We start from the raw sequence: 14330 nt of genomic DNA, 5'->3' as shown, positions 1-14330 counted from the left end.
TGGTTTGAGTTGACACTTGTTCACATTGATATACTTGTTGTTACTTTTACATATGCTCAGTTATTGGTTATGGTAGGGTAGTTTCACATAAGTTGGTTAAGTCAGTTGCTCACACCTATGTTTAGGATGCTTACCGCTTAATTAACTTAACCATATTTAATCCTTGCTACTAGCCAATGCATGATCCTTGGAGTCGAGCTATGTATATGTGCTCTATATTATGTAAGGCTTGCGAATACCTTCGTACTTAGGGTGCTGCCCTTAAGTTGATGCAGGTTCGCAGGTCGGCGAGGAAGAGGCGGTGTTTGGCTACTTTGTGCCTGCTGATCAGGGTGGCAGGCACGAGTAGCACACTCTACTCCGAACTCAGTGTTTTGGTATGGAGCGTAAGGGCATGTGGCTCCATATCCTTTTGTTGTATAGCTTTTAGTCTTCCGCTGCTTAGTTCTTTTGCTGGTTAGGAGTTGAGCAGGTTTTAGTCTCCTCCTAACTCTTTTTTGCTGTAAATTATGATAACTTATTGCATGCTTAATATTTGTAATATAAATATTTATTACTTGCTCTTTATTAAGCTATGTTGTGATGCACTATGTTGGAGGCATGTGTTCCGATCCTTGGTTACAAAACACGTGCCGGGACTGCCAGAATGGTATTCGGGTTAATCGTCGAGGTTGGATTATAAATAATGATCCGCCTGATGATTAATTGAATACTATTTGGACGGGTCCTCATAGTTAGTTGGGCCTGATGGGCTATGTCTAGCTGGGCCGTCTCGAGAGGCCCATTTGGTCAGGTCTGTATATACCTTTGTTGGAAGTTATGTCTTTTGATTATGCATAAGTTTGATGCCTTAATATTTACTTTTCTGAAGTTTACTTGAATCTTGAATTAGGAGGTGAATGAAGTGAGATATGTCATTTTGTCGTTGTTCTTTATCATAATATGCAGTTCTTGAAATATTATGCATATCTTAGAAGTTATGTTATTGGTTATGCATGAAGCATGTCATATATATGCATCTCATGCATTAGAATGGTGAGGAAGAGCATGGCATATGTTACCCGAGAAGAAGTGCGGTGCACACCTTTACGTTGCCTGTGGAGGGATAAGGGTGAGAAAAAGCATGAAATATGCATACATATGCATTCATATTAATGTCTTTACTTTAACTGTTTTGATGCTGTTCTTGTATTGCACGGAAGTCTTTAATACCGTTTTAGATGATAATGATATGGTGAACCATAGCTAGCAGCTGATATTATGGTGTTGTTGTTGTTTGTCAGGCCTAATCATATTTTCCAAATGTTGATAACTTGTTCAGATTCTAATTTTGTCATATATATATATATATATATATATATATATATGTGTGTGTGTGTGTGTGTGTGTGTGTGCGCGCGCGCGCGCGGGGGGGGGGGGTGAGTGGTCAGTTATACCTCCAGTTATAGAGGATGTGTTGTCGAATTTTTCTTTAAGATTTAGCAGTCTGTAGGTTATTTTTAGTAGCACTTCGAGCTTGTGGTAGTCCTGTGATGTTACAGGCATGGACAAACCCTTTCCCGCGTGTGTTGGGAGACAAGTGGCCGGCGCCGGCGATGAGGAGAGAGCGACGGGGACGGCGAGGGCGAGGGCGAGGGCTAGTTGTTGAATTGGGCCGGAAGGTCTTCCATTTCTCAATGAAAGCTCATACAAACCCAGGCCAACACATCAAGAGTAAAGAGTTTTTTATATATATTTTCTAAAAAAATAATTACAAAAAATATACCCCAGACGAGAAGAAATACGGGACTAGACGCCTACCGCTCTATCAAAGGGTTACAACCCTCTCAACCCTTTGAGAGGGCGATAAGTCACCCAGAGTGCAACTATGGCGCCCCTGTGGTGGGCCCATAGGCCTTACCACCCTCTAAGGGGGTGGGTAGCCCTGCCGCCCTTTCAAGGGGCGATTAGCCCCCTGTCACCCTCTGAGGGGGCGGTTAGGCCCCCTCCTACCCCCGCTCCTCCACGACCATAGTGCTGTCGAAATCCAAAAAAATATTTAAGTGAAGATATAATAACAAAAATCCTAGAAAATATTTAACTGAAGGTAGAATAAATATATGTAAGTGAAATGATAAAACCATATTGAATGTAAGATAGAATGTATATATGAGATGGGTACATGGAATTTAAATATTACTAATAGTATGTAGGCTACATCTAAGATACATACACGCCTTAGGTATTAGATTAAAAATGATAAAATCACCTTGAATTCAACAAGTTCAATAATCAGTAGTATAAACATTACGGACAAAATAGCCCTTGAAGTTGTATGTGTTTTATCTCTCGGTCCATCTATTGGTAATCGTGTTCTGAGAATTTTGGTCCACGCGATGCCGGTGTATACGGAAAATAATTAAAGTTAAGATCCTAGTCATCTGCCCCGTTGTCGGAGAATTCGTAACGACGTGAAGTTCTCTGAGGAGTTAGCATGAAGTCATCATTATCGGAACCAACCCATTCGGTTGTGGTGGAAGTGGTAGAAGCATATCTTCTTGTGGTCGTTGTCGAACGACCACCTCTTTCACGGTGACTCGAACCATCGTCTCTTTTGCAAAGGCGTGAATGTCTCGAACGACTACATCTGCATCTCAAGTTATATCCGAGTAGACAGCCATCGCCGAAAAACATATGCAAAAGAATAAAGGTTTCGATGGGTTTGTTCAGTAACTCTTAATCATAAGGGAACACCACTTTGATCGTGGATGATGGGGTTGGGAGGGGGTCTAACTGCCCTAAGGGTACGTTTGGTTGGAGGGCGAGGTGGGATGGGATGGAACCATCTCTGTTTTTAGGGATGGGATGATCCAATTTTCTGTTTGGTTGGATGGATGAGATGAACCAGTTTTCTGTTTGGTTCGTGGGATTAGAGTGGATAGGATGAGCCAATTTTTTGTTTGATTGGATGGATTGGATGAGTTGAGTTGGTTAGAAATATTTTTTATAAATGTATATAAATAAAGCATTACAAATGAACTCACATTGTCACTAAATAATCTATGATTAGAAATATTTTTATAAATTAATACATCAAATGAGAAGAATATTAATGAATTTTTACTTATTTTTGGAATTTATTTGAGGCATTAAAAATTACTAAAATTTATAAAAGTATGCTTCTTTAGAGAATTTTAATTAAATATTAGCTCATGATTTTTGGATCAAACTAATTAAAATGAATTGTCAGTGAGCTCTAGTTTGCTCATAAAAATATTTAGATTATTTAAACTATTTTTTACTTCTAGATAAAATCTAGAGTTAAATAAAAATACGAACGCACGACGAGCGTGGATGTACGAGAAGGGATCGCTTGGTCCGACCTTTTTTCAGGGATCACTCCGTCCAGCATCCAGACCGAATATTCGTGCATGGTGGCCATCCCATCCACCTGATGGAGTGAACCAAACACCGGGAAAAAGGGATGGCCATCTCCCGGATGGCCATATCCATCGAACCAAACACACGGTTAGAGGGAGGCAGGGTTACCCACGCCCTCAGAGGGTGATAAGGGCTACGGGCCTGCCACGGTGGTGTCTCCGGCTATCTTTTGAGAGAATGGTAGGTGTCTAGTCCAGTAATTCTTCTCGTACAAGTATATTTTTTTTAATTTTTTAAAAAATATAAAAATAAAAAAAACTCCGTGAGTAAATGGCTAAACCATTGGCGTTAGCACAGGCACAGCACCCCAATCCAGGCAATCCCCCAATGACGTCGCTGCTGCGCCTCCCCTCGCTGCTCTCCCCGTCCAAGCCCCTGCTCCGCCGCCGGCTGCCGGTGGCGAGGCTCGCGGCCTCCGCGTCCAGGGGCCAGGCCTCGTTGACCGCGGGTGCGCCGGCGCCGGCGGCCGCGGAGAGCCGCGGTGGGGACAGGGAGGGGCAGGTGACGCCGCGGTCGGTGGACTTCAACGCGTGGTACACGGACGTCATCGCCGCTGCCGAGCTCGCGGACTACGGGCCCGTGAGGGGAACCATGGTCATCCGCCCCTACGGCTACGCCATCTGGGAGGCCATCCAGGTTAGTGCGCTCGGTGCTCCTACTCGCCTCCATGCGACACCCTGCTTGCGTGCTTCTATGTTTGTACTCGTTGATGCCTCTGTTCGTTGGGTTGAGGTTAGCAATGTGGATCTGAAGAAGAAGGAAGAGTGGTTACTGGTGCTGCTGCCTGCGTAGTAATACTTCAATATTTGTGTAACTCAATTTACTTCCGCTGGTGTGTATTTGTGCAGTTTGATAAGTAAAGAGTGGTTGTAGTTGCAGAATATACGCTTTGGTGCCAACGTAAGTTCCGTTCCCCGGCGTGGCAATCCTCTCATTTCCTAGTCGCCTTGTGTTTTCGAATGACGTTTGGAATTTGGTGTGAAGAACGTGGGCTTTTTGTGCTGTTCCGGTGTGAAGTTTGTATCTTTCTATACGAAGTTGGTGTTCCTCGTACCATGCAGTGTGACTTTGGTGAATGGAAGCTTTCTTATACATGACGTGGAAATTTGACTTATAGCTTGAAATTTGAACATTTTTCTTATTATGGTAGACTTCTTAGTGTTGTCTTTCATCATGTCTGGATTTTTTTGCTGACTTTTTTTTGTTGTAGGACTATTTGAATGTGAAGTTCAAGGAAACAGGGCACAGCAACATGTACTTCCCTCAGGTTCGCACAGCACGACCCATCCATTTCTGTTATTCTTTTTCTGTGTAGTGCTGAGTGCTAATGAAAATATGTTGATTGATCAAGAAGTAAATTTGTTTCTGCGGCTCTATGTTGTAATGTTAGATTATCATTTGTTAATGCAACAAATTGCAGCTCCCATTGCTACTATAAGTGGAAAAAATACAGTATGTTGATTGATCAAAAAGTTGTTTTTGTTTCAGCATCTCCATTTTGTGACAGTAGTCAATAGTCCTGTGATAATGGTGGCTATGTGTTATGCAACACGTTTCACCTCTTGTTACTGCTAGAATTTAGAAAGAATTATGCGGATAAAGTTTCGTAGAGTGCTGTTTTTGCTCTAGAGGATTTCACAAAATATAACTTTTTAAAAAAAAAAAATAGCTGTGCATGTGTGCTTCCTTGTCTAGCTCTGGCATTCTGAATTTTAAACTTGAAGCACGGAATGCTAATGCTAGCTGCTGTTAACTTGCTTTTGGATGCAAAAAGACACTTAAGTTGGTAATTGGTAAATAACAAATGGCAAATCGAAGCTGAATTTTGACGTTTTGTTGACGAAGTTTTGTTCTGTTGACACTTGGTGGGAATTCAGGATAGTAAATTTGAGATACATATTCCATATAATGTAGCATATGTCTATGCAAATGGACTCTAGGGAAGTGAGATTTACATTGTCTCATATTAAGAAGAATCATGTCCACATGTTCATATTTGATGCAGTAGATCAATCTGCGACCATTGTCTCCTTTTTAACTATGTGTCGTTATCATACATTTGCTTGGTTTCATGTTACTATCTTTTCATTAAGAGATTGCCTCATGCTTTATCTGAATTAGACTCCATCATTGCTACTTCCTTATCTGTGGTTTCTTATGCTTGTTCCCTTTATTGTACCAGTTCATTCCATACTCGTTTATAGAGAAGGAAGCTAGTCATGTCGAAGGGTTTAGTCCGGAGCTTGCATTGGTCACCGTTGGAGGAGGAAAAGAACTTGAGGAAAAGCTTGTGGTAATACTTTGCTCTAGTCTTATGGGTAAATTTGCTATAGACCACAATTTTTTGTTGGAACAATGATTATGAATATTGATGGTTAATGGCTTAATGCTATGAGTAGATTGCCTCTAAAGCTGAACTTTTTGAACTTCTGTTCTTGAGGGTTTTGTAGGTAAGACCAACAAGTGAGACCATTGTAAACCACATGTTCACCAAATGGATTCAGAGCTACCGTGATCTTCCTCTCATGATTAACCAGGTAACTTTGTTGGCAAACTTAGATTATTAGAAGTCCACTATCATTCACTGCACTAAATAGTCCTTATTATTCTAGTGGGCTAATGTGACAAGATGGGAAATGAGGACTAAACCATTCATCCGAACTCTTGAATTTTTATGGCAAGAAGGGCATACAGCCCATGCGACCCTTGAGGAGGCAGAAAAGGAGGTCTGTTTTCTCATTTTCCAAGCTATTGTTGCTTCTGTCATTTAAATTTTCAGTACCATGCATGCAATGGCACAGGAAAATCAAATCTTCGAAACAATGAAAGATTCTAATGTACTACCTCACCTGCTCAAATTTTTATTGCTCTGCAGGCGATGCAGATGATTGATGTATATACCAAGTTTGCTTATGAGCAAGCTGCAATACCTGTTATTCCAGGTAGGAAATCGAGAGTGGAGACATTTGCTGGTGCTAATCAGACCTACACTATAGAAGCTATGATGGGTGACAGGAAGGCCTTACAAGCTGGAACTAGTCACAACCTCGGCCAGAACTTTTCGCGAGCCTTTGGAACACAGGTTGCTATTTACCAACTATCTTCATGTTCTGCATGCTTCATGTGCTGGATCCATTTTATACACATGGACTTTTATGTCATGGCTGCTATAATCAACTTCTATTTCAAACTTTCCAGAAGGAATTACTCACATGAACTGCATTTGGTTCCTTTGTTATTTTTTGTTTTCTGGATTTTGCTTTAGCAATTCACAATGATGTTGAGCTTTGTTCACTGCAGTTTATGGATGAAAATGGTCAAATTGAACACGTCTGGCAGACCTCTTGGGCTATTAGTACTCGGTTCATTGGTGGGATTATCATGACCCATGGTGATGATGCTGGTCTAATGCTTCCTCCAAGGATTGCACCCATTCAGGTCTCCTTTTGTTGCCTGTTGATCATTTACATGCTTTTATATGCACAAATCCCTTCTATCTGATTAAACTACTCTTCCCTCCTTTCTTTCTTGTGCTACTATTTATCTTAAAAAATGATCTAAATGGCCAACTAAATTTGTTGTTTTCCCTACAGATCTTCACTCATTGTGAATATTTGCTTTCTGTTTTCGAATCCATACACACGATGGTACAATCTAAGAGTGTTCCTATTTAACTCAGGTTGTAATAGTACCTATATGGAAAAAGGGTGATGAGAAGGCTGCTGTTATTGAATCTGTAGATTCAGTTCAAAAAACACTCAAAGAAGCAGGAATTAGAGTCAAAGTGGATGACTCAGAGCTGCGGACACCTGGATGGAAGTTCAACCATTATGAGATGAAAGTAATTGCTACTGCTCTTATAGTGGAGACCAAGTTCTTTGTGTTATTCACTCATTCTGTTTATTCCGTATTGAGATTTGTATGCTTTCATTATGAAAATCCATTTGTATCTTAATTTGATGATTTCATCAGTCTATGTTGCATGGCTATGGCCTATGTACATCAAACTCTGCTTGAGACTATAACTTTATTTTGGTAGCACATATCTGCTTCATTCTTTGACCGAAAATACTGTATTTCGTATTGCCTAAAAGTCCATAACAATGTCTAGAGGATTCTTTTGCAGTATCGCTTTCATTCCAGTTGTAGTACCAACTATCTTCTGAGGCATAATCCAACAAAATTAATATGCAATAGTTAACTTTCTGTATGTAGTCTTGTTTTGTGAATCAGATGAAATTTTGGCTTTGTTTATATAGGCATCAATCTGGATAGAGTTTATTTCCCTATATGTTTGTCTATGTGAACTTGTTTCTCACATTTCCTTGTATTGCTTTTGACAGGGGATTCCTGTAAGAATAGAGATCGGTCCACGTGATGTCACAAATAAGAGTGTTGTGGTTTCTCGGCGGGATGTCCCTGGAAAGCAAGGAAAGGAGTTTGGAGTGTCTATGGAGCCATCAATATTGGTGAAGCATATAAAGGGCCATCTAGAGGACATACAAGCATCCCTTTTACAGAAGGCCATCACATTCCGTGATAGGTATTTGTTTCAATTTAAGTATAACTTGTCTTAAATAAGCTTTCTTTCCGATCTTATGTCCATTGCTTGTTGATTGCTGTCTGCAAACCAACCTTATCCTTGGGCACAAGTGTTTTAATACCACCATAATTGTTGGCTGTATAAGAATTACTTGTTGAAGGTTCCTTATCTTCTTCGTAACTGCCTGCCTTTTCAAGGAAGATTCCTTTTCTTTTGTATCACTGCCTTTGCACTCACCCGTTTCAAACAATTACTCTAGAGTATGAGCCACGAAATTTCATTTTCACTCTTGCAGTAATATAGTCGATGTAAGCTCATATAGAGAGCTGAAGGAAGCCATTGCTGAAGGGAAGTGGGCTAGAGGTCCTTGGTCAGCTAGGTAGGTTAACTTTGGTAAACCATGTGTATCTTCTTTATCATGTTGTATAACATACAATAGTCATTATCTGTCAAATGTTGTTGGCAATTTGATTGATCTGTGGTAAACTTCAGTGATGATGATGAGCTGAAGGTGAAAGAAGAGACCAGCGCCACCATCAGGTGCTTCCCTTTCGAGCAGCCAGAGGGCACGAAGAAATGTTTCATGACTGGCAATCCGGCAGAGGAAGTTGCGATTTTTGCAAAGTCATACTAGGTCATCCAGTGTCTGTCTACTGCCAGAGATCAAAACCGATTTTTTTCCTTTTCTTTTTTAGGATTTTACTCTGTCTACCTGTTTCTATAAGGTCTGCATTGATCATATTCATGGATTAGCAGTGGAATGCTCGTACTGCTGATATTTTTCTTGTAAATTCGATAATCGATAGGTCAATTTTGTGGCATGATTGCAATCCAATCTATGCGATGAAGTTTGTTTACAAGTTTGCCTGCTCACTCTTATTTGTTTCCAACAAATTGCCGTCTTCTAACTCATGTGCATCAATGACATTGAATCACTAAACTGGATTCCATCCAAATTTACGAACGAAGGATTTAAAAACCAAGCATAATTCTTTTACACTGAAAGATACGTTGCTTTATTATGTTATAGCATAGAAATTAAATGAGAAGTTCTTAACATGTTGCTACGACAGATTACAACTGCACCTGCATATTACTCCATTACGTCATTCAAATTTCTCGCCTCTCCAGCCGTTGGCGCCGGCCTTTGGGCAATGCCACTCATTCCAGATTGCCACTGCTTGCTTGCTCCTAAATGATTCGTTCAGACATGGAAGGCAGCCGTCGGAAGAAGTTGATCACCGGCGCCGGCATCTGGTCTCGGAACATCGGGTGCCGGAGGTAGTAGAACCCAGCGACTACGGCCACCATCTTGATCGGCACCATGTACAGCACCATGGCCACGAGGACGCACAGCGCGACGAACATCCCGGTGGCGCGCGGGTCGCGCCACGACACGAGCGCCTGCAGCCTCTCCGCCTGCGTCGCGACGTCGCCGACCATCGTCTGCAGCCGTGCGCCGACCATCCTAGCGCGGTCGTACCGCACCCGCACAACCTCCGGCGGTCTCGCGCTCGGTATCGTGTCGAACTCCTCGTCCAGCTCCTCCCTGTCCGGCACCTCCGCCATGGACGCGCGCACGCATGGGTGCGGAGCCGGAGCGCGCGGCCTGCGCCTGTACTTCCACACGCCGACGGCTGCGACGTGGAGCGTGACCGTCGGCACGACGAGGTCGGGGTGCCACGCAAGGAGGACCAGCACGGCGTGCGCCATCGCGGTCGCCGTCGGGTTGCGCCACGACCGCGTGTCCTCCACCCACCGCGCCGCGTCGGCGACCCACGAGAGCGCGGCCACGGCGCGGTTCCAGCTGGCGCGCAGCTTGCGCATGCTGAACCCACGCGGCTCCGCGGCGTCCAGCATCCACGTCGCCACCTCGCGCCGCAGCGGCGGCTCCGACCGCGCCAGGTGCGCCGCCGAGATGCGCGCCGTGGCCAGCCGCAGCGCCTCGCGGTTCACGGCCGGGACGGGCCGCAGGTGGTGCATCGCCGGCAGCGCCGGCCGGCCGTACATGTGCAGCACGTCGAGCGTAGACCCCGACGTGGCGAAGCGGATGGCCAGCTCGACGTCGCCCATCCGCTTCGCGCCGGTGGGCAGCATCATGATAAGCGGGTACATGCCGCGGTAAACGCGGCCACTCTCCAGCGTGGACAGCCGTATGCGAACCTTCCCCATCGGCCGCGAGCTCACGGCGGCGGGAAGGACGCCGCCGCCGTCTGAAAGCTGCGCCGGCGGCGGGTCATCGAACACGCCGACAGTGAGCACGGTGCAGGGGTCGTACACTGGCCACGTGTACTGCTCGTTCCAGGCCGGGTCGAAGCTGTCGGAGATGGTGCGCGTGCGCGCCCACTTGGGGCCGTACTTGGCCACGGCGTATGCGTCGGTGCAGCCCTTGCCGTCGGCGGTGCGCATCGGCAGGAGGCCCTTGCACCCGACGATGCCGAGCTCCACGACACCGACGGGCGGGTTCCAGAGCTGCCGTGCCGACGGCCGGAAATCGCTGCTCGCGTACAGCGGCTCGTCGGCGACGTGGTAGCCACCGTCGAGGCACACGCGCACGTGCAGCCGGCCGCCGTGCATGTGCATGGCCGCCTTCTTGCCGACTCTCTTCGTGGCCTCGTCGGACGGGAGGAGGTCGAGCCACTTGGACGCCACCTTCCGGTCGTCGACGCGCCGCTCGACAGTGGCCAGCGAGATGCTGGCCGAGCCGACGGGGAAGGCCTCCTTGCCGTGCCGCACCTCGAGGGAGATGACGAGGCAGTCGTCATCGGTGAACGGCTCTGCAGCAACGAACAGCAGGTCCTCATTCCACGCTGGCCCACCGTTGCGTGCAACCGGTGTGGTGCGCGTCTTGAGGGCCTGGAATCCCAGCGTGGCGCGCACCGCGATGCCGGCGTCACGTGGCGGCGGCGCCGTGAGCGTGTCCTGCGCCTCGATGACGGTGAGGCGCAGGAGCCAGAGCTTAGGCGAGACGTACACCTTGGCACGCGACGCGGCGGAGGCGGCAGCCGATGACGACGCCGGGGAGTCCGCCTTCCACGCCTCGGCGAAGGCCTCGTCGGCCTGCGTGCCCGCCCAAGTGGCGACCATCAGGTCGGCGCCGGCAAGACGGCGCCCTCCTTCCAGCCTGTACCACTGCGTGGCGAGCTGCCCGTCGGGCGGGTCCCGCGCGTGCACGTCGGCGGTGTCGAAGCAGAGGCCGCCGAGGAAGTGGCGATCGTCGGCGACGGACACGTCGGCGTCGGGCGGGAGGTCCCACACGGAGACCTCGAGCGTGGGGCCCGGCGAATCGGTGGCCGGATCGCGCACAAATGCGAAGGTCTGGTCCCACTCGAAGAAGGCGCCGCGGCGTGCCTCCCTCGTGGACGCGTTGTGGCCGCCGGCGGCCACGCGCACGTGCGGGTGCGCGCCGGTGGGCAGCCCACGCGCGCGCACCACCCGGACGAACAAGTACGGCATCTTGTCCACCAGATCGTGCTTGCTCCGCTCCATCGGCTCCTCCGGTGGAGGCGGCGGCGGCCGGCGCACAGGCATCGATACCTGCCGCGGCATCGGTGTTGGCGTCGGCGGCGGTGGAGGGCTCAGCACCGGCTCCTCTTCCGGCGCCTTCTCCTCCGATGCTGCCACCGCCTCTGCTGTCATTTCGGGTGCATCTTCCGGCGCCGGGGTCGCCGCTGCGGAGTCAACCTCCGGTGGATTCTCCGTGGTGGCTCCATCCCCGGCAGCTGCCTCTGCCGCCTCCGGCGGTGGCGTCGGAGCTGCGTCCACCAGCTTCTCCGCCTTCGTCGTCTCATCCGCTGAAGCCGTAGCAGTAGCATCGGCCGGCCTTGGTTCTACTGCTTCCACCGCCGCGGCATCAGGAGCGGCGTCACCAGCGGCGGGTGGCTCCGGCTCCGGCGGCGCGAGCGGCTCATCGACGTAGTACACCTTGAGCCCGATGTCGCCGCGCACCCAGCTGAAGAAGCTCTTCTTCTCGAGCGGGAAGTAGATGAGCGCCTCCTCGCCCTTGCGCACGAACTGGCGCGCGTCGAGGCGGACGCGGCCGAGGAAGTTGTTCCGCCTGCTGGGCCCGACGCGGACGTCGTGGAGCACGGCCACCTCGAGCGGCTCCCCCACGACGGGGTCGACGCCTACGCCGGCGGGCGGGAAGTTGAACTCGAGCGCCTCGTTCCACGCCGGGTTGAGGTCCCGCGTCACGGTGCGCGTCTTGCGGCGCTGCCCGTCGAAGTCGGCGCGCGCGTACGGGCTGGACGTGCCCGTGCCGTCCTTGGGCAGCAGGTTCCGCGCCTCCACCACCTCCACCACCAGCTTCCTTGCCGTCCCCGCCATCGCCGTTCGTTGATCGATCAGCGCCTCCCACTGATCCTCTACAGCTCCCGCCGGTGCAGCAACGCCGAGGCGCCTCCGAGCTTCAGCTGCATGGAGCTATGGTGAGTGTGTGTCAGTGTAGTGTGGGTGTGTGTGTTCTGAAGAATAAAAAGTGAAGCATTATATATAAAATAGAGAATGGCTGCATGAGAGAGAATTTCATGGCACGCGGTTCTGAAATTAAATTATTAAGAGGAATACGTACTGACGATGCAAATTCCTTGCTTAAGAATACTCAGTAGTTTATGTGAAGAAAGGAAGTACGTAGATGATAGATTTAGAGTGTAGGGTGTGAAGTAAAAGGTGCTTACCTTCATCTGCAAGCAGCTGTTTTTATATTGTAAAGCACATTATCCATGCTAAAATAATAAAGATCAAATTTGTGTAGTTTAGTCAGTCCTGTATTTTTTTTCATGAAAATGTGCATAATGCTGTGGCACTGATTCTTTCATGATTAAATTTCACGAGGGCAAATGTTGTGTGGTTGAGTTCACTTGAGCATTCCCTAGCCTTGCCACAGCAAGTTATACTGAACTAATCTAGTTTGGTCTATGCTTAATTAGTGCGAAGAAAAGGCTATATATATGTATGTGAAGGAAACAAAAACATATTTACAGAACTGGTACGAAAATTTGAAATCCAGGTCAACCTATAAGAGAGAAGATAACTTTCGCTACACAATCATTTCTACTTTTCCGCCATCATGTCTTTTTTTCGCTTAATTCTAGTCTTTGTGTATATTTCATTGCGCTGAAATAAGGATTACTTTTAGCTAAGTTTGCATCTCTATTTTTGTCACTTAGAAAATATCCAACCTTTTTTATTCCATCTGTCCCAACAAAGTAGTTTTTTTACATTAAGAAGAAGAATTGCATCCAAATTCGGATTGAAGATTGCTCGAACATCTGAACTCTAGGCTCTAGCGCGTACCACTTCGCTGTGGCCTGTGGACCTCCATATAAGCCACTAAACTTTTTTAGATAATGGAATAGAATTATCATGCAACCAAAATTAATCAGGGCAAATCAACCCAAATTGAAAAACAGCATCCCCCACTGAGGATCTGGAATCCACCAAGCAAAGTACTTTGCTACTTTTCTCCTATGAACACACACTGTAAAGTTAGATGAAGATGAGGATTGGCGTGGAGATGGAGATTCCATGTCCCCTTGCGTATGTGTGTGAAACGATCAGGGCTACGTAGAACAACTTATTTGCATGCCTTTTGGGTTGTTGCTGTTTGGCCGCAAGATTAGAAAAGCAAAGCATCGAGTCGAGTCACAAAAGCGAAAAAGGAGAGGAAAAGGCCAAGGCCATCCCCACCGACCATTTCGTTTCGTTGTCCCCATCCTGCCGCCCACGGCCGGTACCTGCTCCTCACGTGACGCGCACATGACCGATAATTCGCCGCGTAAATTGTAATACCCAAGTATTAAGGAAGTAAATCACCATTTTTTTTTTTGAAATAAAGAGTTTGACCAGCTGAAGTTCCGAGAGGGCGGAAAAACAATGACTTTTACATCCACAGCTCGGATGGAACAGTGACACGAGTTGGGATGTTGGCATATCGATTGAAATTATCAAAATTGATAATATTCCATGTTTTCATGTTGCAGAAGTATCTGAGGACCCCGAATACAATATAATGTTGGAGCTGGTGACTATTGAGTAAGATTTGACTTTTGAGTGTCCTCTTGTAAGAATTTTAGAGGAATTGGAGAGAGTGTTGAGACATAGAACGAGCTCGAGCACATCAAGATTTTTTTGGACGGATTAGACGGAGCGCGAAGCGACTTGGGAGCTCAAATCGTAAATGTGGGAGAATATCTAGAATTGTTCACATCGGGTGAGTAACTTAAGTTATCATTTACATCAAATTGATTTCACTTCATGAGAAATGCGAAATAAAGAATTTAAGGGCGAATTATGTTCGGGAGAGAATGTAATACCCCGAGCATTAAAGAAGTAAATCATGATTTTTTTTAAATAAAGAGTTTACTTA

General features: G+C 47.0%; 2 protein-coding genes across 2 annotated transcripts; one reads left to right on the top strand and one right to left on the bottom strand.

The window, feature by feature from the left end:
- The first annotated feature begins 3690 nt into the window (after nt 1-3690).
- Nucleotides 3691-8784, top strand: LOC133892628 (proline--tRNA ligase, chloroplastic/mitochondrial-like). Its single transcript, XM_062333518.1, has 11 exons — nt 3691-4056; nt 4631-4687; nt 5603-5713; nt 5871-5957; nt 6033-6146; nt 6296-6502; nt 6721-6858; nt 7100-7261; nt 7764-7963; nt 8259-8342; nt 8456-8784. The coding sequence occupies exons 1-11, from the start codon at nt 3691-3693 to the stop codon at nt 8595-8597; spliced, it is 1668 nt and encodes a 555-aa protein (XP_062189502.1). The 3' UTR covers nt 8598-8784.
- A 3-nt stretch (nt 8785-8787) lies between these two features.
- Nucleotides 8788-12605, bottom strand: LOC133892627 (multiple C2 domain and transmembrane region protein 16-like). Its single transcript, XM_062333515.1, has one exon. It carries the CDS (start codon nt 12287-12289, stop codon nt 9155-9157), a length of 3135 nt encoding a protein of 1044 aa, XP_062189499.1. The 5' UTR covers nt 12290-12605; the 3' UTR covers nt 8788-9154.
- Between the last annotated feature and the right edge of the window lie 1725 nt (nt 12606-14330).

This window comes from Phragmites australis, chromosome 15 (genome assembly GCF_958298935.1).
Source record: "Phragmites australis chromosome 15, lpPhrAust1.1, whole genome shotgun sequence".
NCBI classification, from domain to species: domain Eukaryota; kingdom Viridiplantae; phylum Streptophyta; class Magnoliopsida; order Poales; family Poaceae; genus Phragmites; species Phragmites australis.
The sequence above is the reverse complement of the archived record's forward strand: the minus strand, read 5'-3'. Positions and strand labels throughout refer to the sequence as shown.

What these genes read in the sequence shown, in the direction of transcription:
- LOC133892628 (XM_062333518.1), top strand. Translation starts at nt 3,691, where the DNA reads ATGGCTAAACCATTGGCGTTAGCACAGGCACAGCACCCCAATCCAGGC. An exon ending in GCAACATGTACTTCCCTCAG is followed by an intron (nt 4,688 to 5,602) that starts GTTCGCACAGCA and finishes TTATTGTACCAG; the next exon opens with TTCATTCCATACTCGTTTAT. An exon ending in TTGAGGAGGCAGAAAAGGAG is followed by an intron (nt 6,147 to 6,295) that starts GTCTGTTTTCTC and finishes ATTGCTCTGCAG; the next exon opens with GCGATGCAGATGATTGATGT.
- LOC133892627 (XM_062333515.1), bottom strand. Translation starts at nt 12,289, where the DNA reads ATGGCGGGGACGGCAAGGAAGCTGGTGGTGGAGGTGGTGGAGGCGCGG.